This window comes from Sapajus apella, unplaced genomic scaffold, assembly GCF_009761245.1.
Source record: "Sapajus apella isolate SASKATOON/1434 unplaced genomic scaffold, GSC_monkey_1.0 scaffold7, whole genome shotgun sequence".
NCBI classification, from domain to species: Eukaryota; Metazoa; Chordata; class Mammalia; order Primates; family Cebidae; genus Sapajus; species Sapajus apella.
This window is the reverse complement of record NW_022436947.1, coordinates 39,111,309-39,137,998: the sequence shown is the minus strand read 5'-3', so window position 1 is coordinate 39,137,998 and position 26,690 is coordinate 39,111,309. Positions and strand designations below refer to the sequence as shown.

The 26,690-nt window shown below is 39.1% G+C and overlaps 1 protein-coding gene across 17 annotated transcripts in view; it reads left to right on the top strand.

Moving 5' to 3' along the window:
* MAGI2 (membrane associated guanylate kinase, WW and PDZ domain containing 2) overlaps positions 1-26,690 on the top strand; it is a 1,439,413-nt gene that overhangs the window by 1,170,551 nt on the left and 242,172 nt on the right. For all 17 annotated transcript variants that reach the window (XM_032275750.1, XM_032275745.1, XM_032275743.1 and 14 more), the window contains one exon: positions 25,421-26,059. In XM_032275750.1, the coding sequence (XP_032131641.1) occupies positions 25,421-26,059 (639 nt within the window). The remainder of the gene's footprint in view (positions 1-25,420; positions 26,060-26,690) is intronic.

Below are 26,690 nucleotides of genomic sequence, written 5' to 3'. Positions count from 1 at the left end.
CCATTTTCTAAAGCTTGCTGCACCTTTGGATAGCTCTTTTTCGGAAATCTCATGCCTTCTTAAAATGTTGCGTGACTACTAATTTTTTGCATTTGGCAAATATTGTAACCCCTTACTGTGTGTCATTGCTGTGCTGGATAAATCAGAAGTAAGGGTGATTGTTTTCTACATTATTACAAAGAGAAAAGGTAAAACATGTTTCCTTTTGTTTTGATACTTTTATGATCATTGGTTATTTTTAATATTTCACTGAAGTATTAAATGGGAATTATGCATTGAATCATAATAAATTATGCTAGTTTTCCTTGCTAAAAATCATAGTTTACTATATTTTAAGCTCAAGGACTATATTTTACTCATCTTTGTATCTTCCGGGGCTTCATATTAAATGGATATAAAAACATTAAAATTACTTTTTATGTCTAAAAATACACAGTAAGTTACACTGGTTGACTCATGCTGATTAGAAACTACAATTGCGGACTTCTGGGCAAGACGGCCAAATAGGAACAGCTCCCAGCAAGATCAACTCAGAAGGCAGGTGATTTCTGGATTTCCAATTGAGGTACTTGGCTCATCCCCCCGGGACTGGTTAGACAGTGGGTGCAGCCCACAGAGGGCAAGCCAAAGCAGGGTGGGGTGTCACCTTACCTGGGAAGCACTAGGTGGGGGAACTCCTTCCCCTAGCCAAGGGAAAGCCTGAGGGACCGTGCCATGAGGAACCATACACTCCAGACCAGATTCTTTGCTTTTCCTACAGTCTCTGCAACCCACAGACCAGGAGATTCCACACGGTGCATACGCCACCAGGGCCCTGAGTTTCAAGTGCAAAACAGGGCAGCTGTTTGTTTGTATAGACACCAAGTTAGATGCGGGAGATTTTTTCATACCCCAGTGGAGTCTGTAGCTCCTGTGAGACAGAACCATTCACTCCCCTAGAAAGGGGGCTGAAGCCAAGGGGTCGTGCTCAGCTGATCCCACTCCCATGGAGCCCAGCAGGCTAAGATCCACTGACTAGAAATTCTAGCTGCCAACAGAGCAGTCTGAAGTCAACTTGGGACACTCGAGCTTGGTGGAGGGGAGGGGCATCGCCATACTGAGGCTTGAGTAGGTGGTATTCTCCTCATAGCGTAAACAAAGCTGCCTGGTGTTGGAACTGGGTGGAGCCCACTGCAGCTCCATAGTGCAGCTGTAACCAGACTGCCTCTCTAGATTCCCCCTCTCTGGCCAGCTCAACTCTAAAAGAAAGGCAGCAGCCACAGTCGGGGGCTTATAGATCAAACTCCCATCTCCCTGGGACAGAGCACCTGGGGCGGCTATGGGCATAGCTTCAGAAGACTTAAATGATCCTGCCCGCTGGCCCTGAAGAGAGCAGTGGATCTCTCAGCATAGGGCTCAGCCTCTGCTAAGGGACAGACTACCTCCTCAAGTGGGTCCCTGACCCCATGCCTCCTAACTGGGAGACACCTCCCAGTAGGGGTCAACAGACACCTCATATAGGAGAGCTCTGGCTGGCATCAGGTGGGTGCCCCTATGGAAGGAAGCTTCCAGAGAAAGGAACAGGCAGCAATATTTGCTGTTCTGCAGCCTCCATTGGTGATACAGGCAAAGAGGGTCTGGAGTGGACCTCCAGCAGACCTGCAGCAGAGGGGCCTCATAGAAGGCAAACTAACAAACAGAAAGGAATACCATCAACAAAACCAAAGGGATGTACACAGAAACTCCATCCGAAGCTCACCAACATCAAAGACCAAAGGTAGATAAATCCATGAAGATGGGGAGAAACAAGCACAAAAAGGCTCAAATTCCAAAATCCAAAATGCCTCTTCTCCAAAGGAACACAACTCCTTGCCAGCAAGGGAACAAAGCTCAACAGAAAATGAGTCTAATGATCTGACAAGTAGGCTTCAGAAGGTGGGTAATAACAAACTTCTCCAAGTTAAAGGAGCACGTTCTAACCCAATGCAAGGAAGTTAAGAACCTTGAAAAAAAGGTTAGAGGAATTGCTAACTAGAATAACCAGCTTAGAGAAGAACATAAATGACCTGACGTAGCTGAAAAACACAGCATGAGAACTTCGTGATGCATACACAAGTATCAAAGCTGAATCCATCAAGTGGAAGAAAGGATATCAGTGATTGAAGATCAACTTAATTAAACTCCATCCAAGTCTGCAGTTGACTTGGGACACTCAAGCTTGGACGGGCATCCGCCATGACAGAGACTTGAGTAGGTGGTTCTCCCGTCACAGTGTAAGCAAAACTGCCTAGAAGTTAGAACTGGGCGGAGCCCACCGCAGCTCCACAAAGGAGCTGTAGCCAGACTGCCTCTCTAGATTCTTTCTCTCTGGGCAGGGCATCTCTAAAAGAAAGACAGCATGAAGACAAGATTAGAGAAAAAAGAATGAAAAGAAACAAAGCCTCCAACAAATATGGAATTCTGAAAAGACCAAATTTACGTTTAATGGATGTACCTGAAAGTGATGGAAAGAATGGAAACAAGTTGGAAAACACTCTTCAGGATATTGTCTAGGAGAATTTCCCCAACCTAGCAAGACGGGCCAACATTTAAATTCAGAAAATACAGAGAATACCACAAAGATATTTCTGGAGAAGAGTAACCCCAATACACACAATCATCAGATTCACCAAGGTTGAAATGAAGGAAAAAAATGTTTAAGAGCAGCCAGAGAGGTCAGGTTACCCACAAAGGAATCAGACTAACAGCACATCTCTCTGCAGAAACCCTACAAGCCAGAAGAGAGTGGGGGCCAATATTCAACATCCTTAAATAAAAGAATTTTCAACCTAGAATTTCATATCCAGCCAAACTAAAATAAAAAAGCAAAGGAGAAATAAAATCAACAAAATAGATAGACCGCTAGCCACACTATTAAAGAAGAACAGAGAAGGATCAAATGGGCACAATAAAAAACGATAAAGGAGAGACTACCACTGATCCTATAGAAATACTAACTACTATCAAAGAATACTATAAACACTTCTACACAAACTAGAATATCTAGAAGAAATGGATAAATTCCTAGACACATACACCCTCCCAAGACTGAACCAGGAAGAAGTCAAATCTCTGAATAGACCAATAACAAGTTCTGAAATTCAGGTAGTAATTAATATCCTACCAATCTATAAAACCCCAGAACCAGATGGATTCCCAGCCAAATTCTACCAGAAGTACAAAAAGGAGCTGGTACCATTCCTTCTGAAAATATTCCAAACAATAGAACATGAGGGACTACTCCTAACTCATTTTATGAGGCCAGCCTCATTCTGATACCAAAACCTGGCAGACGCACACACACACACACACACAAAATGGACAAACATTCCATGTTCATGGATAGGAAGAATCAGTATCATAAACATTGCCATACTGCCCAAAGTAATTTATATAATTAATGATATCCCCATCAAGCTACCATTGACTTTCCACACAGAAAAAACTACTTTAAATTTCATACAGAACAAAAAAGAGCCTAGATAGCCAAGACAATCCTAAGCAAAAAGAACAAAGCTGGAAGCATCATGCTACCTGACTTCAAACTATACTACAAGGCTACAATAACCAAAACAGCATGGTACTAACTAGAAAACATATATGGAACAATGGAACAGAACAGAGGCCTCAAAAAAAACACCACACATGTACAACCATTGGATCTTTGACAAACATGACAAAAACAAGCAATGGGGAAAGGATTCCCTATTTAATAAATGGTGTTAGGGGTTCCACCAAGATGGCCAAATAGGAACACTTCAAACCACAGTTCCCAGTAAGAACAACACAGAAGATGAGTGATCTCCGCATTTCCAACTGAGGTACCAGGTTCATCTCATTGGGACTGGACAGACAGTGGGTGCAGCCCTAGGAGGCAAGCAGAAGCAGGGTGGGGCATCTCCTCACCAGGGAAGTACAAGGGGTCAGAAAACTCCTTCTACTAGCCAAGCAAAGCCATTAAGGACTTTTCCAGACATTCTGGCACTCTGACTCAGATACTACACTTTTCCCATAGTCTTCACAACACACAGACCAGGAGATTCCCTCCAGGGCCTACACCACCAGTACCCCAGATTTCCAGCACAAAACTGGGTGGCCATTTTAGCCACAGTAATTTTTTTCCTCATACCGCAGTGGTATCTGGAATGCCAGCAAGACAGAACCAGTCACTCCCCTGAAAAAAGAGGCTGAAGCCAGGGAGCCAAGTGATCCCTATGGTTCCACCCCCACAAAAGACCAGCAAGCTAAGATCCACTGGCTTGAAATACTCTCAGCCAGCACAGCAGTCTTATCTCAACCAGGGATGTTTAAGCTCAGTTGGGGGAGGGATGTTCATCATTGCTGAGGCTCAGGTAGGCGGTTTTAACATCACCTGTGTAAACAAAGTCACTGGGAAGTTTACACAGCAACTGGGTGGAGGCCATGGCAGTTCAGCAAGGCCTCTGCAGGCAGACTGTCACCACACAGTCTTAGTGAGCAGGGCATCTCTGAAAAAAGGCAGCAGCCTCTCAGGGACTTATAACTAAAGCCCCCACCTTCCTGGGACAGAGCTCCTGGGAAAATGGGAGGTTGTCGGTTCAGCTTCAGCAGACTTAAACATCCCTACCTGGCAGCTCCGAAGGGAGCAATGGATCTCCCAGCACAGTGCTTGAGCTCTAATAAGGGACAGACTGCCTCCTAAAGTGGCTCCCTAACCCTTAAGTATCCTTACTGGGAGATACCTCATATAGGAGAGCTCTGTCTGGCATCTGGCAGGTACCTTTCTTGGAGGAGGCTTCCAGAGGAAGTAACAGGCAGCAATCTCTGCTGTTCTGCAGCCCCTGCAGGTGATTCCCAGGCAAGCAGGGTCTGGACTGGACCTCCAGCAAACTCCAGCAAACCTGCAACAGAGGGGCCTGACTGTTAGAAGGAAAACTAACAAACAGAAAGAAAGAATTTCAACATCCAACAGAAAGGATGTCCACTCAGAGACCCCATCCAAAAGTCACCAACTCCAAACATCAAAGATAGATAAATCCATGAAGCTGGGAAGATACCAGTGCAAAAAGGCTAAAATCGCCAAAAACAAGAACACCCCTTCTCCTCCAAGCGATCACAACTCCTCACCATCAAGGGAACAAAACTGGATGGAGAATGAGTTTGATGAATTGACAGAAGCAGGCTTCAGAAGGTGAGTAATAACAAACTTCTCCAAGCTAAAGGAACATGTCCTAACCCAATGCAAGGAAACTAAGAACCTTGAAAAAAGGTTAGACAAAAGGCTAACTAGAATAACCAACATAGAGAAAAACATAAGTGACTTGATAGAGCTGAAAAACACAGCACGAGAACTTTGTGAAGCATACACAAGTTTCAATAGCTGAGTCAATCAAGCAGAACAAAGGATATCAGAGATTCAAGACCAACTCAATGAAATCAAGTGACAAGGCAAGATTAGAGAAAAAGGAGTGAAAAGAAAAGAACAAACCTCCAAGAAATATGGGATAATGTGAAAAGACCAAATCTACATTTCATAGGTGTACCTGAAAGTGACGGGGAGAAGAAATCCAAGTTGGAAAACAATCTTCAGGATATTATCCAGGAGAAATTCTCCACCCTAGCAAGATAGGCCAACATTCAAATTCAGGAAATACAGAGAATACCAAAGATATTCCTCAAGAAGAGCAACCCCAAGGCACATAATCATCAGATTCACCAGGGTTGAAATGAAGGAAAAAATGCTAAGGGTAGCCAGAGAGAAAGGTCACATTACCCACAAAGGGAAGCCCATTAGACTCACAGAGGATCTCTCAGCAGAAACCCCACAAGCCAGAAGAGAGTGGGGGCCAATATTCCACATCCTTAAAGAAAAGAATTTTCAATGGAGAATTTCATATCCAGCCAAACTAATCTTCACACAAGTGAAGGAGAAATAAAATCCTTTTTGGACAAGCAACTGCTGAGAGATTTTGTCACCACCAGGCCTGCCTTAAAAGAGATCCTGAAGGAAGCAGTAAACATGGAAAGGAACAACTGGTACCAGCCACTGCAAAATGGTACCAAATTATAAAGACCATCGACACTCAGAAGAAACTGCACCAACTCAAGGGCCAAACAACCATCTAGAATCAAAATGGCAGGATCAAATGCATATATCACAATATTAACCTTAAATGTAAATGGGCTAAATGCCCAATCAAAAGACACAGACTGGCAAACTGGATAGAGTCAAGACCCTTCAGTATGCTGTATTCAGGAGACCCATCTCACATGCAAAGGCACACACAGGCTCAAAATAATGGGATGAAGGAATATTTACCAAGCAAATGGAAATACAAAAAAGCAGGGGTTGCAATCATAGTCTCTGATATAATGGACTTTAAACCAACAAAGATCAAAAGAGACAAAGAAGGGCATTACATGATGGTAAAGGGATCAATGTAGCAAGAAAAGCTAACTATCCTAAATACATATGCACCCAATACAGGAGCACCCAGATACATAAAGCAAGTTCTTAATGACCTACAGACAGACTGAGACTCCAACACAATAACAACATCCACTGCCAATATTAGATCAACATGACAGAAAATTAACAAGGATGTCCAGGACTTGAACTCACATCTGGACCAAGTGGACCTAATAGACATCTACAGAACTCTCCACCCCAAATCCACAGAATATACATTCTTCTCAGCACCACATCACACTGATTCTAAAATCGACCACATAATTAGAAGTAAAACACACCTCGGCAAATGCAAAAGAATGGAAATCATAACAGTCTCCCAGACCACAGTACAATCAGATTAGAACTCAGAATTAAGAAACTCACTCAAAACTGCACAGCTATATGGAAACTGAACAACCTGCTCTTGAATGACTGCTGGATAAATAACGAAATGAAGGCAGAAATAAAGATGTTCTTTGAAACCAATTAGAACAAAGACACAACATACCATAATCTCTGGGACACGCTGAAAGCAGTGTCTAGAGGGAAATTTATGGCACTAAATGCTGGCAAGAGAAATGAGGAAACATCTAAAATTGATGCCCTAATGTCATAATTAAAAGAACTAGAGGAGCAAGATCAAACAAATTCAAAAGCTAGCAGAAGACAAGAAATAACCAAGATCAGAGAGGAAATGTAGGAGATAGAGACACAAAAAAAACCTTTCAAAAATCCAGGAGCTGGTTTTTTTGAAAAGATCAACAAAAGGGATAGAACGCTACCCAGACTAATAAAGAAGAAAAGATAGAAGAATCAAATAGATGCAATAAAAAATGATAAAGGGGATATCACCATCGATTCCACAGAAATACAAACTACCATCAGAGATTACTACAAACACTTCTATGCACATAAACCAGTAAATCTAGAAGAAACTGATAAATTCCTGGACACTTACACCCTCTCAAGACTAAACCAGGAAGAAGTCGAATCCCTGAATAGACCAATAACAAGGACTGAAACTGAGGCAGCAATTAATAGCCTAACAACCAAAACAAGCCCAGGACCAGACAGGTTCTCAGCTGAATTCTAACAGACGTAAAAAGAGGAGCTAGTACCATTCCTTCTGAAACTATTTCAAACAATACAAAAAGAGGGAATCCTCCCTAACTCATTTCATGATACCAACACCTGGCAGAGACACAACTAAAAAAGAAAACTTTAGGCCAATATCCATGATGAACATTGATGCAAAAATCCTCAATAAAATACTGGCAAACTGAATCCAACAGCACATCAAAAAGCTTATCCATCATGATCAAGTCGGATTCATCCCTGGGATGCAAGGCTGGTTCAACATATGCAAATCTATAAACAGCATCCATCACATAAACAAAACCAAAAACAGAAACCATATGATTATTTCAGTAGATACAGAGAAGTCCTTCAACAAAATTCGACAGCCCTTTATGCTAAAAACTCGACAAACTAGGTATTGATGGAACGTATCTCAAAATAATAAGAGCTATTCATGACAAACCCACAGCCAATATCATACTGAACGGGCAAAAACTGGAATCATTCCCTTTGGAAACTGGCACAAGACAAGGATGCCCTCTGTGACCACGCCTATTCAATATACTATTGGAAGTTCTAGCCAGGGCAATCAGGCAAGAAAAAGAAAGGATATTCACTTAGGAAAAGAGGAAGTTGAATTGTCTCTATTTGTAGATGACATGATTATATATTTAGAAGACCCCACTGTCTCAGCCCAAAATGTTCATAAAGTAATAAGCAACTTCAGCTAAGTCTCAGGATACAAAATCAATGTGCAAAAATCACAAGCATTCCTATACACCAATAACAGATAGAGAGACAAATCATTAGTGAGCTCCCATTTACAATTGCTACAAAAAGAATAAAATACCTTAGGAATACAACTAACAAGGGATGTGAAGCACCTCTTCAAGGAGAACTACAAACCACTGCTCAAGGAAATAAGAGGACACAAACAGACGGAAAAACATTCCATGCTCATGGTTAGGAACAATCAACATTGTGAAAATGGCCATACTGGCCAAAGTAATTTATAGATTCAATGCTATCCCCATCAAGCTACCATTGACTTTCTTCACACAATTGGAAAAAAACACCCTAAACTTCATATGGAACCCAAAAAGAGCCTGCATACCAAGACGATCCTAAGCAGAAAAAAAAATTAAAGCTAGAGGCATCACGCTACGTGACTTTAAACTATACTACAAGGCTACAGTAAGCAAAACAGAGGCCTCAGAAATAACACCACACATCTACAATCATCTGATCTTTGACAAACCTGACAAAAACAAGCAATGGGGAAAGGATTCTATATTTAACAAACGGTGTTGGGAAAACTGGCTAGTCATATGTAGAAAACTGAAACTGGATCCCTTCCTTAAACCTTACACAAAAATTAACTCCAGATGGATTACAGATTTAAACATAAGGTCTAACACCATAAAAACCCTAGAAGGAAACCTAGGCAATAACATCATGACATAGGCATGGGCAAGGACTTCATGACTAAAACACTAAAAGCAATGGCAAAAAAAGCCAAAATAGACAAATGGGATCTAATTAAACTTAATATTTTCTATACAGTGGAAAAAACAAAAACAAACAAACAAAAAACCATCATTAGAGTGAACTGGCAACCAACAGAATGGGAAAAAAAAATTGCAATCTACGCATCTGACAGGGGGCTAATATCCAGAATCTACAAAGAACTTAAACAAATTTACAAGAAAAAAAAAAAAATCAAAAAGTGGGCAACAGCTATGAGCACACTTTTCTCAAAAGAAGACATTTATGCAGCCAACAGACATATGAAAGAAAGCTCATCATCACTGGTCATTACAGAAATGCAAATCAAAACCACATTGAGATACCATCTCACTCCAGTTAGAATGGCAATCATTAAAAAATCAGGAGACAACAAATGCTGGAGAGGATGTGGAGAAACAGGAACGTTTTTACACTGTTGGTGGGGGTGTAAATTAGTCAACCATTGTGGAAGACAGTGTGGCAATTCCTCAAGGATCTAGAACTAGAAATACCATTTGATCTGGCAGTCCCACTACTGGGTATATACCCAAAGGATTATGAATCGTTCTATTTTAAAGACACATATACACATGTGTTTATTGCAGCACTGTTCACAATAGCAAAGACTTAAAAACAACCCAGGGCCGGGCGCGGTGGCTCAAGCCTGTAATCCCAGCACTTTGGGAGGCTGAGGCGGGTGGATCACGAGGTCAAGAGATTGAGACCATCCTGGTCAACACGGTGAAACCCTGTCTCTACTAAAAATACAAAAAATTAGCTGGGCATGGTGGCGCGTGCCTGTAATCCCAGCTACTCAGGAGGCTGAGGCAGGAGAATTGCCTGAACCCAGGAGGCGGAGGTTGCGGTGAGCCGAGATCGCGCCATTGCACTCCAGCCTGGGTAACAAGACTGAAACTCCGTCCCAAAAAAAAAAGAAAACAACCCAAATGCCCATCAATGAGAGACTGGATAAAGAAAATGTGGCACGGATATACCATGGAATACTGTGCAGCCATAAATAGGGATGAGTTCATGTCCTTTGCAGGGACATGGATAAAGCTGAAAACCATCATTCTCAGCAAACTGGCACAAGAACAGAAAACCAAACACCGCATGTTCTCACTCATAAGTGTGTGTTGAACAATGAGAACACATGAACACAGGGAAGGGAACATCACACACCAGGGCCTGTCAGGGGGTGGGGGGCTAGGGGTGGGATATCAGGGCTTGGGGAGGGATATCATTAGGAGAAATACCTAATGTCAATGACAGAGTGATGGATGCAGCAAACCACCATGGCACATGTATACCTCTGTAACAAACCTGCATGTCTGCACAGGTACCCCAGAACTTAAAGTATAATAATAAAAAAAAATTCAGTGAGTGGTTAAAAAATAAATAGGGTTGGGAAAACTGGCTAGCCATATGCAGAAAACTGAAATTGGACCCCTTCCTTACACCGTATACAAAAATTAACTCAAGATGGATTAAAGACTTAAACACAAGCTCTAAAACCGTAAAAATCCTAGAAAAAAACCTAGCCAATACCATTCAGGACACAGGCATAGGCAAAGACTTCATGACTAAAATACCAAAAGCAATGGCAGAAAAGCCAAAATTGACAAATGGGACCTAACTAAGCTAAAGAGCTTCTCCACAGAAAAAGAAATTCTCATCAGATTGAACAGGCAACCTAGAGAATGGGAGAACATTTTTGCAATCTACCCATAGGACAAAGGGCTTAATATCCAGAATCTACAAGCAACTTAAACAAATTTACAAAAAAAAAAACAACCCCGTCAAAAAGTGGGCAAAGGATATGAACAGACACTTCTCAAAAGAAGACATTTATGTGGCTAAATAAATGAGAAAAGCTCATCACTGGTCATTAGAGAAATGCAAATCAGTTAGAATGACAATCATTAAAAAGTCAGGAAACAACAGAGACTGGAGAGGATGCAGAGAAATAGGAACACTTTTACACTGTTGGTGGGAGGGTAAATTAGTTCAACCATTGTAGAAGACAGTGTGGTGATTCCTCAAGGATCTAGAACCAGAAATGCCATTTGACCCAGCAATCTCATTACTGGATATATACCCAAAAGATTATAAATAAAAGTCACATGAACACATATGTTTATAGCATCATTGTTCACAATAGCAAAGACTTGGAACCAACCCAAATGACCATCAATGATAGACTAAAGAAAACGTGGCCTATATATATCATGGAATACTATGCAGCCTGGAAAGGATGAGTTCATGTCCTTTGCAGGGACATGGATGAAGCTGGAAACCATCATTCTCAGTAAACTAATAAGAACAGAAAACCAAACACTACATATTCTCACTCATAAGTGGGATTCGAACATGAGAACATATGAACACAGGATGGGGAACATCACACACCAGGACCTGCTATGGGGTAGGGGGGCTAGGGGAAGGGATAGCATTAGGAGAAATGCCTAATGTAGATGACGGGTTTATGGGTGCAGCAAAACCACCATGGCATATGTATACCTATGTAACAAACCTGAACGTTCTGCACATGTATCCCAGAACTTAAAGTATAATAAAAATTTTTAAAAAGGAAACTACAATTGGTAGTTAAATTAGTAAAAATAAAAGAACTAATTAATAAGGTTGACATTGGAAAATCATTTTAAATATGGAATTCTGAAAGAAATAACAAAAGAAGTCTGGAAGTGAAAGCTTAGAACCTATGTCTCTATACCAATGACTCCAAAATTGTATCACTAGCCCCTCCCCTCAGTGTTTACAAGTCTCCTCCCCCTTCCACTAGATTTTACCAAGTACATATCATAATTTACCTTCTCCTCTACCATGAATTTTCATGCACACCAGTGTTGTTGTTATTCTCACAGATAACCAGGTTAACATTTTAAATATGTCTCTGGCTCTTAAGATACTGAAAATAAAGATGATATTGTATATGTCCTATACATACGACATACAAGATATCTCATAACTACTATTTTCCTTTAGCTATATTAATTCAATTGGCTGTTAATCAACTATTGTCAGTAAATTGTTATGCATGAACACTTCCTGATTTTAAAAAATTTAGGAAAGAGTCTATAAGAAAATTTTGGCTGAACAAAGAAAAATACTTAAGTGAAATAAACACTGAAGTTATGTCAATGTTCCCTTTGCCTTTGGGAAAAAAATAAAATTCTGCCTCTTAGCTCTAATATTTCTCCGCTAAGCAAGTAGATGCATTGCCACATTTAAAATGATAATTGCATGTTTCATAGGTGAATAAATGTAAGAACCTGCAGTCAAACCCATAGGGAAAATGTAACTAAGACAAAAAATGAAAAAACATTTGACAGCAAAAAATATTTGGTACCGTTTCTATTTCCTGTCCTTTCAGAACTAAGTCTGAATTTTAATTAACATTTTTTCCAATATCTTCACTCAAGTATTTTATGCTGAAGGAATTATTGAAAGATTGACTAGCAGACTTTTGATATAGCAATAAATATTTATGATCTGCTGACTGTATCTTTATATTATTCATTGACTAACTCCTTAGATCTCTTGCCTCCCTGGACGAGTAATTAGGGAGATGAAATATGAATGTATGCTTTCTCTGTCAGTTTCATGAGTAGAATTCAAAATGCAAAGGTCAACAATCACACGCCCTCAGCAGTCACTGATTACTGTTTATGTAGAAAAGTTAGCTTGTCTGTGTAACTAAAACTGAAAATACTGTGTACAAAAAGATATTATGTATCTGTTTCATGTGTTCTAGACCTAAGAAAACTAATTTATTTACAGTTAGGTAAAGGGTTAACTCTCCTTCGCATATTCTAGTCCATTATTTTCATTAAAATTATCCAACCAGCTATCAGTTAACTGGTATATGCAGTCCCAATACTAATAATCCTTCTACCTTTTAGAATTCATGAAATACTAAAAGATTTTCAAAGCTTCAGCATCTCATAAAATACCTTAAAATCATTTTCACTGTTTTCTTGATTGTACATATTAGATGTTTATGACCTCAAAGTTACCTCCCCAGTGGTCCTGTTTGGTAGGCCTGGAATTTTTTGTTTCGCTCTGATTTGCTTTAGGACTTGGGCAGGCTGACTAACCCATTCAAACATAGGTAATTCTGTCACTGAGTGATTCCTCCTATGGGCCACAATTTGTAAATGAAAACAAGACTGTTATGTCAAGATAAAATATCATCTTTGTTTACATTATGTAATACTATTCAGTTCAAGCAGTCAAATGTGAAATTAGGTAAACAAAATTTCAAGTGATTAACTCTAAGTCTTAAGGAATGCCAAATAAATAGATGACGTGAATCCTGAAATTTTATAAGCTTATCTAAACAAACATCCACATAGATGGAAGGCAAGTCTGAATGTAACCCCCAAACACAGTAGGGATATGGCAGCTCAGTCACTTGTAATTGTGGGGCTTGGCTCCTCTAAGCCACAGTTTCCTCTTCTATGAAATGGGGACAATATATTCTTCATCAGGCTACTTCATGATTTAAAATGAAATGAAGTTTCTGGAATGCTTGACTGGCTTCTTGGAATACAGTTATTGTTCTTAGCACATAGTAGTCAGTTTAGCCATTTCTTCTGATCTCCAACCATGTATTTATTCAGTAGAAAGGATCTAATTAGCTGCTTTGCATTATCTAAACCAAAAAAATATCAAATTTAAACTATCTAGAATTTGGCTTTTCAATTGATTAATATGCCAGCACATGGTTATGATTTTTGCATTTTACAATGATTTGAAGGAACCTGATATAAAATAAAGTGCTAATGCTACAATTATAAAAATCATACTAGAGTTAGTTTGAAATGCAAGAAATTGTCATTGTTTCTGACTCTGTTAACTGTATTTTGCTGGGATGGAAAATGTAACACATAAATGAGCAAATTAACATATAAACCTGTGGATCTATCTGCATGTATATTTACACAGATACATGTTCAATAGTAGTAGCTAGAGGGAGGGGGCAACTTAAAATCTTTGGTGATGATTCTCTGCTAACTTATTCCAATCAGCTTCTGTATTGTATAATAATTGTAACATGAGAAACAGCAGGGGATGAGATTGTTTTTCTCTGTGCCATTTGTCTGTTGTGTCTGAGAATAAAATAATTTTCCATTGTCTGCAGTGAAATTGCTTTATATTTCCTGAAACTCCTAGGCTAGTGACGTTCTTCATCCCTTTAAGAATCTGTGTGCGGTGTCTAACATGGAGAGGGTAGTGATGAGTATATGCCCTATGGAGGAAGTCCTAGATGTCTGATAAAATAAGGGACCATATTGCTTTCCCTTTCTCTTCACATAAATCAGAGAGATAATAACTATCTTTCCCTGGATTCCAAAATTTCAGTGCAGCCAAGACAAATTTTGTTCTTCCTTTTTGCCATGTGTTTGAGGGAGTTTTAATTGGCAATCCTTGGTGTATATGGCCCAATGAACAGGCTGACTCCTTGATACTTGTATAAAATATTGCTCTTTCTGAAACTGAAATTGGAAATAAAAGGGTCCAAGTTTGAACAATCAAAGTCTGTCAGTGAAGATTCACATCTGTCAAGTCTATTTCCCTTTTAATAAGTTAGAAGGGCTCTCTCATCAAACCCTGAACCCGTGTGTATGCAGCACACAGTCACATTTTTAGCACGGCACATTTATTCTTTCTGCCAGCCATTTTATGAAGCTCACTAACTTAATGCTGCACCACTTCTAAAATCCATATGGGAGAAACATTCTGGCAGCCCTCATTTCAGCAAGGCAGCAGGGGCCCTGTAATTTCTCACAAATGAAGGGAGTGAAGGAGTAGATCAACATAATAGAATATGTTATGCTACCGCTTAAGGCATGCTGATTGGCTTGCAGTTGAAGCACTAATCAGAACACTTTCCAGATTTACCATGGAGGGTGATAGAGACCTAGGGGTGAACGCTTCTCTGACCCAGCCGCTCCACCAGTACCCATCCCAGGGTGGGTATTCAGGACTAGCACCAGCTCACAGGACAGCAAACAATACCTTTTTTCAAAAGCAGTTCAAGAAAGCAAATTCTCACAACATTGTCTGAAGTTGGAGTCATGAAAGAGTGGTTTTTGGCCGGGCATGGTGGCTCACGCCTATAATCCCAGCACTTTGGGAGGCTGAAGTGGGCGGATCACGAGGTCAGGAGTTCAAGACTAGCCTGGCCAACATGGTGAAACCCCGTCTCTACTAAAAATACAAAAATTAGCCAGGCATGGTGGTATGCGCCTATAATCCCAATTAGGAGGCTGAGGCAGGAGAATTGCTTGAAACTGGGAGGGGGAGGTTGCAGTGAGCCAAGATCATGCCACTGCACTCCAGCCTGGGCGACAAAGCAAGACTTTGTCTCAAAATACAAAAAGGAGGGGATTTTCCCCCTCTTCTACATCAATTTTATATTATCAAAAACAAAATTCTACTTCTCCCTGGCTAAAAACAGTGCTCTGGCCAGGTGTGTTGGCTCATGACTGCAATCCCACAACTTTGGGAGGCCATGGTGGGCAGATTGCTTGAATCCAGGAGTTCAAGACCAGCCTGGGCAATATGACAAAGTCTCCATCTCTACCAAAATATACAAAAATTAGCCAGGCATGGTGGCATGAGTAGTCCTGTAGTCCTAGCTCTTTGGGGAGCTGAGGTGGGAGGATCAGTTGAACCCTGGAGTTCAAGACTATAGTGAGCCGGGATAGTGCCACTATGCTTCAGCCTGGGTGACAGTGAAACCTTGTCTCCATAAATAAATAAAAAAACATGCTCTACGTGTCTTAAAAGTGTATGTTGATGCATAGGTCAGGTAATAAACACACACACAATTACAAAACCCCTTCAACCATTTGGCAAGAGGTAGCAGTTTGAAATGAAATGGATGCATCCATCCTTTTTCATCCCTCTCACTTTCTCTCTCCTTGTTATTCATTTTTCTTGCTCAGTCAGAACTGCAGGCTATGGACAGTTGTGGGTGGAATAAAATAAACTGTTGGGAAGTGTGACCAGAGATAGTTCCCAGCTGCACCCCAGCCAGCTGTCCTCTCATTTCAGGGGAGGTTTGATAGCCACTTGCTACACTATGTTGGAATAAGATCAGAAGATGGTGACAGGTCGTGCCATGCTGGCCTCTAGGAGCCATTTGTGCAAAAATGGATCGTGCTTGTTCAGGAATACAATTATAACTGTTTGAAAATAAGCATGCATGTTGCTTAATGGTCACATAAAATGATGACTCTTTCTTGCAAGGCACTTTTGTAACCAGAGTCTTGGTTTTTGGAGTGGGGGGTGGTTAATGTGTGGTTGAGTCCACAGTGTGTCCATAACACACAGGATAGCACAGGGGAACACTACAACACATTCTTATCTTGCTCTCATACACTTTCAGGGTTTTAAGATTTCCTCTTGAAAATCTTTTGGGTTCTTTTCTAGTAACCCACTTTTCTTTTATACGATCCCTCTGATAAAATATTTGTTATTTTTTGTTTAAAATTGACTACATTCTTTTGAGAAATGACAGCTTCACTGACTATTTTATGCTATCGAATTTCCAACGTGAGCCGGCTATTTAGAAAGCCACTGCTTTTCGGGGCTTTGCAAGCAACAGTTTTTCCTGCTTTCTTTTTGTGGCTTTACTTACAGTTTTTAATTTGAAGTGCTGTTACATCTTTGCCAGATCAGCAAATAATCAGTGCCTTAGATTGTCTTAGAATGTATTTTCTGTTTCCTTTTCAACAAAATAAAATGCAAGTATTTAAATTTATCTTACCACTCAATGCCAAACACAAAGGAAATGTAAATACATCGTTGGACTAATTCACATCTGGTAGGGAGTAATTGTTGGGTGTGTGCTTTATTAAGCATAATTTTTTTGAAAAAAAAAAAAAACAAGCTTTTAATTAAGCATCTGCACTGGGTCACACAGATGAAATTATCAAATGTGATTAAGAAGTCTTTCATTCTTTTGAGAAATAAGTGGCTACTCCAACATGTTAGTATCCTTCTGCCTATAGATAAGAGCGTTGCAGTCACTGTCTACTTTTGTAGAAAGTCAGAGAACTTCAAGGTAAGCCCCAAGAGGCTTACCTCTTTAACTGCACCACTGAAATTTCCCAGTGCCTTATACGAGTTCAGTAGGAGAGCTTTCCACATTCTCACCAGATGTAGGAATTCTTAAAGCTGCATCTTAGAAGTTGCCTTTTCTGACTTCTACATTTTACATGAAAAGAAATTAGACCAAGAAAAGTTAAATACTTTGCCCAAGATCACACAACTATGGAAACAATTTATACTAGAGCTTATGTTTTGTGATGGTTATAAGTTGTGTGAGTTACAATGCGCCATCACCTCCCACCCCAGCATTCTCTAAGCTCTCTTATAAGCAGCTTATTTTGGAGGACTGCAGAAAAGGGACCTAGCAACTGCAATGGATTCCCCGATTCCCCTGTTTGCAATTACCTGCTTCACTGCCTCCCTCCATTAACTTAGCTAATCAAAAGAATATTGCAGTTCATTTCTCAATTTTCACATTCAGGAATTAAAGATATTTCATCCAGCATTCTGACCGATAATAAGCTGAGGGACACAGAAGAGTCCTTAAGTCAAAATATGTCCTGGACTGCTTGAAATTCTTAACATTTGTGTTGAAGTCTTAGATAGCCTTCCTCAATCAAACCTAATTACCAATATGACTTTAGAGAAGTTACTTCTCCTAGGTTCAGTTTCCCATGAATCAAGTACAGATAACAATGGTTATATTCTATGGGTTTTCTAAGGATTAGGTAAGACAGAGTTTGTAAATGCCAGATAAGTATTAAGTATATTAAAATGGTAGTGCTGTTAGTGTGGTTAAATGGATTGAAGAATCATGCTGTCAGGAAGAGTAACACACAGGAAGAAGTAATTAACATTCAGCTAAAGGAGGTGGTCAGAAAGCTGGTTCAAAAGGTGAAGCTGGCCTTAAAGGGTAAACTAGCGACTTGTTAGTGGGGACAATGCAAGGGGAGATGCAGAAACAGGAGCACAGAGACTGGAATGAAAATATGGTATTGGGGACATGGCCTGAAGCTGGGGCCAATTGAAGCATAGAGTAGGTTGGAAAAAGCAGGAGATGATAAAAATGTGAACTGAGAGCCTCATGAACTCTGTCTCTATGAGCAGGCACTAAAGGATGTTAAATGAAAAGGGCATCAGAGTGTATGGTATGGAAGACGAGTTGACAGAGAAGCAGGTAGAAGGCAATATCTAGTGCTTTGCAATCACTGGATATGGAGAATATGACGAATATTCACACCCTCCTGATTCCTGAGCCAATCCTGACCAGAAGTAGAGATTTAGCAATGTCTTATGTATTCCTGGAGGTCAAAATAGGGTGAGACTTGGGAACTCCATTACCCTACAGGCTCACTTGGTTATGCCATATATTGGACTTCTCTTTGCTGTTTCCCTAGTCATCCCTCTATGACATCAGGAAGCACAGCTAAGAGACTACTGCAGAAGTTCATATAATAGATGGTAAGAGTCTGATCTCTGGTAGTGGTAGTAGAAAAAAGAAATGAAAAACTCAGTGGAGACGCTGTCTAAATCCCATTACTGGGTATATATTCAAAAGAAAATAAATCATTCTGCCAAAAAGACATATGCCCTCATATGTTCATCACAGTGCTATTCACAATAGCACAGATGTGGAATCATCCTAGGTGCCCATCAGTGGTGGATTGGATAAAGGAAATGTGGTACATCTATACCATGGAATACCATAAAGACATTTTAAAAATGTTCATTACAGCAACGTGGATGCAGCTGGAGATTATAATTGACAAGAACAGAAAACCAAACACCGCATGTTCTTACTTGTAAGTGGGAGCCAAACACTGGATATTCATGGACATAAAGATGGCAACAATAGACACTGGGAATACTAGACAGGGGAAGGAGAGAAGGGAGTAAGGATTGAAAAAAAATCCTATTGGGCATTCTGCTTACTACCTGAGTGATAGCATCAGTCAAACCCCAGACCTCAGCTTCACGCAGTATATCCGTGTAGGAAACCTACACATGTAGCCCCTGAATCTGAAATTTAAAAGTTGAAATTTTAAAAAATAAAAGTTATCCAAGAGCTAGAATCTGAAGTCCTTTGTCTTCGAATTTTAAAGTAAATACTTTCAAGATCATCTGCTTCAATCCTCTCTTTATAACATGATGCCTAGCTCCCAGTAGTAGTTGAATTCACATAAGTCTTTGCTGAATAAATTAATGAGTAAATGAGGAATAAGACCCAGGAAGTGGTGATGCCACTAGTTATTGTCATACCTATGGCATAAGAACATAAACCTCCTGACTTGTAAATCAGTGCCCTGAGAGCTAGAGCCTCATATGTCATGCTAGAAAGTTTGGACTTAACTCTGTCTCTATGAGCAGGCACTAAAGGATGTTAAGTAAAGAGGACAGCAGAATGTATGGTATGGAAGACGAATTGATAGGGTAGCAGGTAGAAGGCAGTATCTAGTGCTTTGCAGCCATTAAGCCACATTTGGGCCAATACTATACAGAAAACTATTAAGAAAGACATTGTCCGAACCTTACTTTAGCGCTACAGCTTAATTCACCTTATTTTTATTCACAGTGTCATTTATAAAGTAGCACATAAGAATAAACAAAAGTTATTCTCATGAAGGAATTGTATACCATCTGTTACACCTTTCATACCTATGTATTTGTTTTTGTATTTCTATTAATACATAATTTGATGGGTATGTATAATAATACTGTCTGCAAGAATGATGTGTAAAGTCAGTAGAACCATGATAAGGTCCAGAACCTCCAAAATGAAATTCTTCTCCAACTGATGGCTATTTTTATAACTGTCACTCTAAGGAGACCATCTGGTGATTTTAGAAACTGCTTCAAATTATTTTAAAGGAGACCCAACTTCAACTCTACTGGTATGACATACCCACTTTGAAGAATAAATTGTATCAAGAGCGGTTATTTTCCATTTAATTGGTATGGTGAGTAGCACACCCCAAAAGTACATGTCAGGATTTATTATATGTTTGTGGGGGTTGTAGAGTAGGATTAGAATGTATGTACAATATTATAATAAAATTCTGTATTATGATTTAAAACACAAATTAACATAAGCAGCAGAAAGTGAAGCTTGATCGAATCTTATTAACTGAAACTTTAAAAATAATTTTTAATGTAGAGTGCATGTAACTGGTAGGATGGAAATAATCAGGTTTTTATTTTTTATTTTTTTTATCGAAAATCTGGATAACTTGGCAAAAATAGAAGTTAGAAACACTAAACTAGAGGTAGTACATTTAGCTCCAAAATCTTTTCTGGTTTCCTCTAAATCGTCCTTTATTCAGTGAGACTCTATCTGAAATACCTGAGTAATTCTCAACATAGTAATGATACTCTATATACAGTGTAGAGAAATCTTAGAATGGGTAGAACTCCCACTAAGGAGCAAAGTCTGAGATGCATTTGCAAGCCACAGACATGAGACAGGAGCAATGTCAGGAGGAGTGATAGCAAATACCTTTGAAGAAGTGAGGAAGGAAATGAATTAGTAGGCATGAATTCATACATAGAAAGAAAGTGCACTTAAGGGTAAAGGGATAGCAGAATTTCACTAGAGACGACTAACAGTTTGTGAGTAGTAAAGATACCAGCTTCACAAGAATGATAACTTACTGGATGATGAAGATAAAGTTAAGTTGGAAAGACAAACCATTGATCAAGAGGTCAAGTAGTTTGAACTTAATAGACTATAAAATGAGAATTCAGTAGGAAGTTAATTATTCTAGTCTGGTCCAAGGTGGTGTTTAAGGCAGGCAGACAGGGAGTAGTAAGTGAGAGATGCTGAAAAGGAAGATTCTGTAGGCCACAGTGACTCAAAGAATGCGGGGGTAGAGGAAAGAGATATAAAAATAATTCTAATTAAAGCAATGCTTTATGTAGAGTGCTCTATTTTATCCAAAATGATGAGGTATCCTATTCTGTATTTTGATTCTCATGACTAAGAAAGAAAAAAATTATTTTAGGATGCTTTTTCATACAGGACAGCAGTTTTAAAGCTCCTGCTTCATGAAACTCACTCTCCCTCACTTGCACTTTGAAATTCCATAATTGGCAATCAGGTTTTTGAGACCGGACCTGTGGGACACACAACTCATCACTCATACCCAATCTGACCAACAGGCTTGAGGTCAGTAGCCCTAAAACTAACCTAAATATGGCCTGAAGTGAATTGTCATTTAGGAAACAAAATAACCTTTGAAGCGACATAGTAATGAAAATATATGCTTAGGTTTCAAAAGAAATGTATCTTTTTATTTTTATGGAGAAAAAATTTGGTAAAATTAAAAGTATTTTCACAAGGATGATCTCATTTTCACAGTAGCTCTGCAAAAGAGGAAATGGAGAAGATATTTTTATTCCCATTTTTAAAAAGAAGAAATTGAGAGATGGGGAGATTAAGTGACTCTTCCAATTCTCCCTCATAAGTAGCCCAACAGGTTAGAGCCAGAGCCAGAGCCAGAATTCCTGATGACGTCCCTTTCTGTGCTCTTAAACCCAGTCTGTCTGAAGACTTGGCATGGCACTGTCAGATGACATATACCAGGTGTCTTATATTTTTCTTTGATGACATGTAAATGATATTCATACAAAAACAGTATATAAATATTCTACTCAATCAGTTCTATCTGAGCAAGCAAATGTTTGCTGACATCCCCATCTATAAGAGTTTGGGGCATGACTCATTATCTAGACATCCATATATTTTTTTTAAGTGGGCAGTTGAGTACTGTCAAGTTGTTATATAGTTTTATCCTGTGATAACTGGCCACTCATCTTTTATATTCAGAATTCATCTATGTATCTTCATAAAGATACTGTTGCAGGATTCTTTATCACTTGCTTGATGACTTAAAAAATTGCTATGAGTGGAAAATATCCATAAATTGTAAAAGGCAGTCTAAGAAACATAGATAGTTCTCACTCTGTTTCTAAATAGCAAGATCACATTAAAACTCAAAAATAGGTAACATTAATCACTATAATCCAAACAACTACCCTTTAGACCTGTCAGGGAACACTGAAAGCTTTCAGTGTAACCCTTAGTTCTTTCTTATGAAATTTTGGCAGAGCAGAGGGAAGAAGAGAGCATGCTTGGTGACTTGGGAGTCTGTTAACAGTGATTACAGTTAGGGAGAGCCTTAGAGGGAGTGGCGTTTGTTACCTTTCTGACTATTTCTTGGCCATTCAGAAACCCATCATTTCCACAATCATACTCAAGCCATCCTTGACCATGAACTGTGGTGGGAATATCTTGATAGGACTGTCCTGATTTTATAGAAGAATATAATGAAGGACAAACACTCATTATTGTTATAGCAATCATCTTATGCATAATAATTTACAGCTTAGAAACCCTTTCACCTGTATGATCTCATTCATTATTTCCCATACAACAGTAAGTTGCTATTACTATTGTTCATCATTACTTCCAAAGAATCTGAGTCACGCAGGATTTAAGCCAGCTCGGGAAAGTCATACAGGTAATAAATGATGAAACTAGAACTCAGACCAAAGTCTTTTGACCTCATATCCCACGTGATCTCTACTATATTTGCAGCCTCACAAACCTATGGAGGATGTTGGACCAAGAATAAAGGTAGATATCAAAAACAGTCAATGAGTTAAAAAAAAAAAAAAAAAAAAAAAACCACTGAATAGAAAGACTGAGGAAATGAAGGCATACCCAGGAGAAAATCCAAATGGCCAATAAGCATGAAAAGATGCTCACCCTCACTGGCAATCTGGAAAATGCAAATCAAAACTATCATCACACTCATTAGATTAGTAAAATCTGAGAATAATACCAAGTACTGTGTCAGATGTAGAGCAATGAAAATTTCAACACACTACCGAGGGGAGTGTAAATTGTTATGACCTTTTTTATCAACCATTTGCCATTATCTAACAAAGTTGAAGATGCACATAGTCTGTGCCAGCAAGGGGTTCACAGCAGAGTTATTTCAATAACCAAATATTTGTCATAACTCCAGGGTCCATTAACAGAAGAATGGATGAATGTTACTGAGTAGTAATATAGCCATCAATAAATACTATACTGAAGTGAAAATTAATGAACTAGAGGTACAAGTATCAAAACAGATAAATATCAGAAAGAAAATTACAGAATATTAAAATATATACCATTTACAAAAGGCTTAAAATATATAAAATACTTTCTAGGGATTATTTAGGGATTAGATACTATTTAGAGTTTTTTTTTATGGACACCTAGGTATGACAAACTATAAAGTATATATAAATAACAGACCTCAAGGAGGACAATGGTTACCTTGGAAAGGGCTATAAAGGAATACAAGTGTGGGGAGAGGTGCTAGCTAAGGGGGATTAAACTAATATGAGCAATGTTCTAATCATTAAGTTGGATGCTAATATACAGGTAATTGTTCTTTCAACCTTTTAAATGTAGAATATATAGCACTAAGACTAAAAGAAACAGGAGGAGAAAAAATAATCTATCTGAATCAGACACTTGTCTGGGACACTCAGATGAACAGAATCAGTTGAAAAGGATGCCCAAAGCATCTCCAGCTGCCACAGTCTGATGAGGAATTATAATAGAAGAAAGGGAATGTCCACTCCAATTCAGTTCTGAGTCTCGGACCCATGTTCCAGCCACCCTATCAGTACCCTCTCTGATAGACACTATGGAAAGGTAAAGTTCCATCTGATCAATCACATAGGTTGTGACATTTTCTAGAGGCAGACCTAACCTGGATCCCTGAAAATGTCTGTTTGGCCTTTGTCTGTCAATCTTTAGCACTTTCAAACAATTTCCTAGCATTTGGGAAAGGAGACTATTAAAACAGTACTGTTCGTTGTTTCATTTATGTTATACACCTACGAAAGACCAGAAAAGTATTCAACTCTAAAAATTCAACTCTGTTTTTCATTTTTTATGTTTGCAAGCTTGATGGGCAAAGATGTCTCAGAATGGAATCCCTAGCCATTTGTATCTCCCATTCCGGAATTATTCTGATAAACAGATGTCTGTTGAGTTGCTTATTTGACAGTTTGTGAAAACATGTCTTCTCATCCCTAATATACTCCTCAGCATAGTCAGGCACAGTCTCAATTTGCAAGTTCAATTTTCAAGTATTATGGTTTGTGAAGATAAAAATACCAGTCCATGATAAAATAGTTCTCCAAAAATAAAATTGTTATTCATACATAATTGAAATTTTTTAAAACATTTATCTCAAACAGCCATGATTTTCTGCATTTTAAGCAGGAAAAAAATGTTTCTCTGAATATATTTTATAATGAATAATTTGTATTCAGGGCATTTCTAATCATAAAGTTAGCTTCTAACCTGTAGACCTCTGAAAATCTGTGATAATTCACTTGGGAGAAAGGACACATGCCTTTATTGAAAATGATCAACAGAAATATTAGTTTATCTAAGATCAGAGGATGAGCTATGGTAGCTTTCTGTTTGAAACCCAAATCTCCTCCATCCTATTTTAACAACAGTCATTTTAATAATAGTCCACATTTATTGAGCACTGTGCGTCAGACACTATGCCAAGTACTTTTCCTACATTATGTCATTTCATTCTGACAACTTTACAAAGGAGGAACTGTGGCTCAAAGCAGGTAAGTAACTCGCTCAGTATCACGTATCTGATAAGCAGCAGAGCCAAGATGTGAACCCACCTCCCTAATCCCAAAACCTGAATTCTTAACCTTTGCTCACATATACATGGAAGCTTTGTAATTACCTGCTATAGATGGAAAAACATAAATGGGCAAATGTTTTTCTCTTCCATAAAAAGGAAAAAGGCAATTGACTTAACTTATACAAATACACACACACCCCGAGCTGACGGTCAGCTAGACGGCTTTTTCATCTAAAACTCATGACCACTACGTCTCAGTAGTTTGAAAATTCTATTAACTGAATTACACTGAAGATGGAAATTAAGATAAAAAAGCAGCACAGAGCATGTGTTTCTTCAAGGTAAAAATTCCTATCACCTTTTCTTTCAGTCCTTTTTTCTGAATGTAAAGTTGCTGCTGAACTTCGAGAATAACCAAATAGCTTTGCTTTTTTTTAGCATTTGATCATTATATTTGTTGGCAGCCCTGTTGTAAACTTGAGTCACCTACAATGATTTTAAGTATTATTCTAATTGATTTTCTCACTGCTTACTGAGAAACAGCATCTCTCTCTAGTCTTATAAATAATTCCGTTTCTCTATGTCAACGTTAATTGAAACTACCTCATGTTGTCAATCTCTTTTTTTCTTACAGGTGATGTCATTGTCTATATTAATGAAGTTTGTGTCCTTGGACACACTCACGCAGATGTCGTCAAACTTTTCCAGTCTGTTCCTATTGGTCAGAGTGTCAGCCTGGTGTTGTGTCGTGGCTACCCTTTGCCCTTCGATCCTGAAGACCCTGCTAACAGCTTGGTGCCACCCCTTGCAATAATGGAGAGGCCGCCTCCAGTGATGGTCAATGGAAGACATAACTATGAAACATATTTGGAATACATTTCTCGGACCTCACAGTCGGTTCCTGATATAACAGATCGGCCGTCTCATTCTTTGCTCTCCATGCCAGCTGATGGTCAGCTAGATGGCACGTATCCACCGCCCGTCCATGATGACAATGTGTCTATGGCTTCATCTGGGGCCACCCAAGCTGAACTTATGACCTTAACCATTGTGAAAGGTGCCCAGGGCTTCGGCTTCACTATTGCTGACAGTCCTACAGGACAGCGGGTGAAACAAATACTTGACATTCAGGGATGCCCTGGCCTGTGTGAAGGCGACCTCATTGTTGAGATCAACCAGCTGAATGTACAGAACCTGAGCCATACAGAAGTAGTGGATATACTTAAGGACTGTCCCATTGGAAGTGAAACTTCTTTGATTATCCATCGAGGAGGTAAGACAAACACTGGCTCAGCAATAAAATATGTGGGTAAAGTAGTAGGATCCTTTAATAATATTCTTAAAATGGAGATTTCCTTGGAGTTGAATGAAGTTATACTTTAAAAATTACAGGTTAAAAAGTAAGAGAGAAAAACATGAGTTAAAGGAAGCTGTGTTTTTGAATTCTGAGACTACAACTTTTTCTATTTTGTGTTAAACACAATAATAGTTCTTTCAGTCTTACAAACATATTGATAAAATGTTAGAGGGTAAAGATTAAATTCCCAACCATGTGTTTCAAAAGTTCATTCATGTATCAGTTGTGGAGAACTCAAACTGGTTTCCCATTGATTCAATTAAGAAACATGCTTTTACAATGGAAGTCATGCTTTGAATCATGCTTAGGTTTCCAGGCTAACAGGTGGAAGCTGATTCAACCCCTACCAAGCCCAAGCACAGTCAGAAAGACCAAGAACTGTGAGAACTGTGGGAGCTGTGCTGCTGTTGAAACATCTTTTCAGAGTCTGGAATGGTGTTGTTCAGGACACTTCTGCTACTACAGGGACTGCTCTGTTAACAATTACCCATAGTGCCTCCCATGACCTGGGAAGAAAGTTACAGAACAGGGTGAGGGCTGAAGTTCT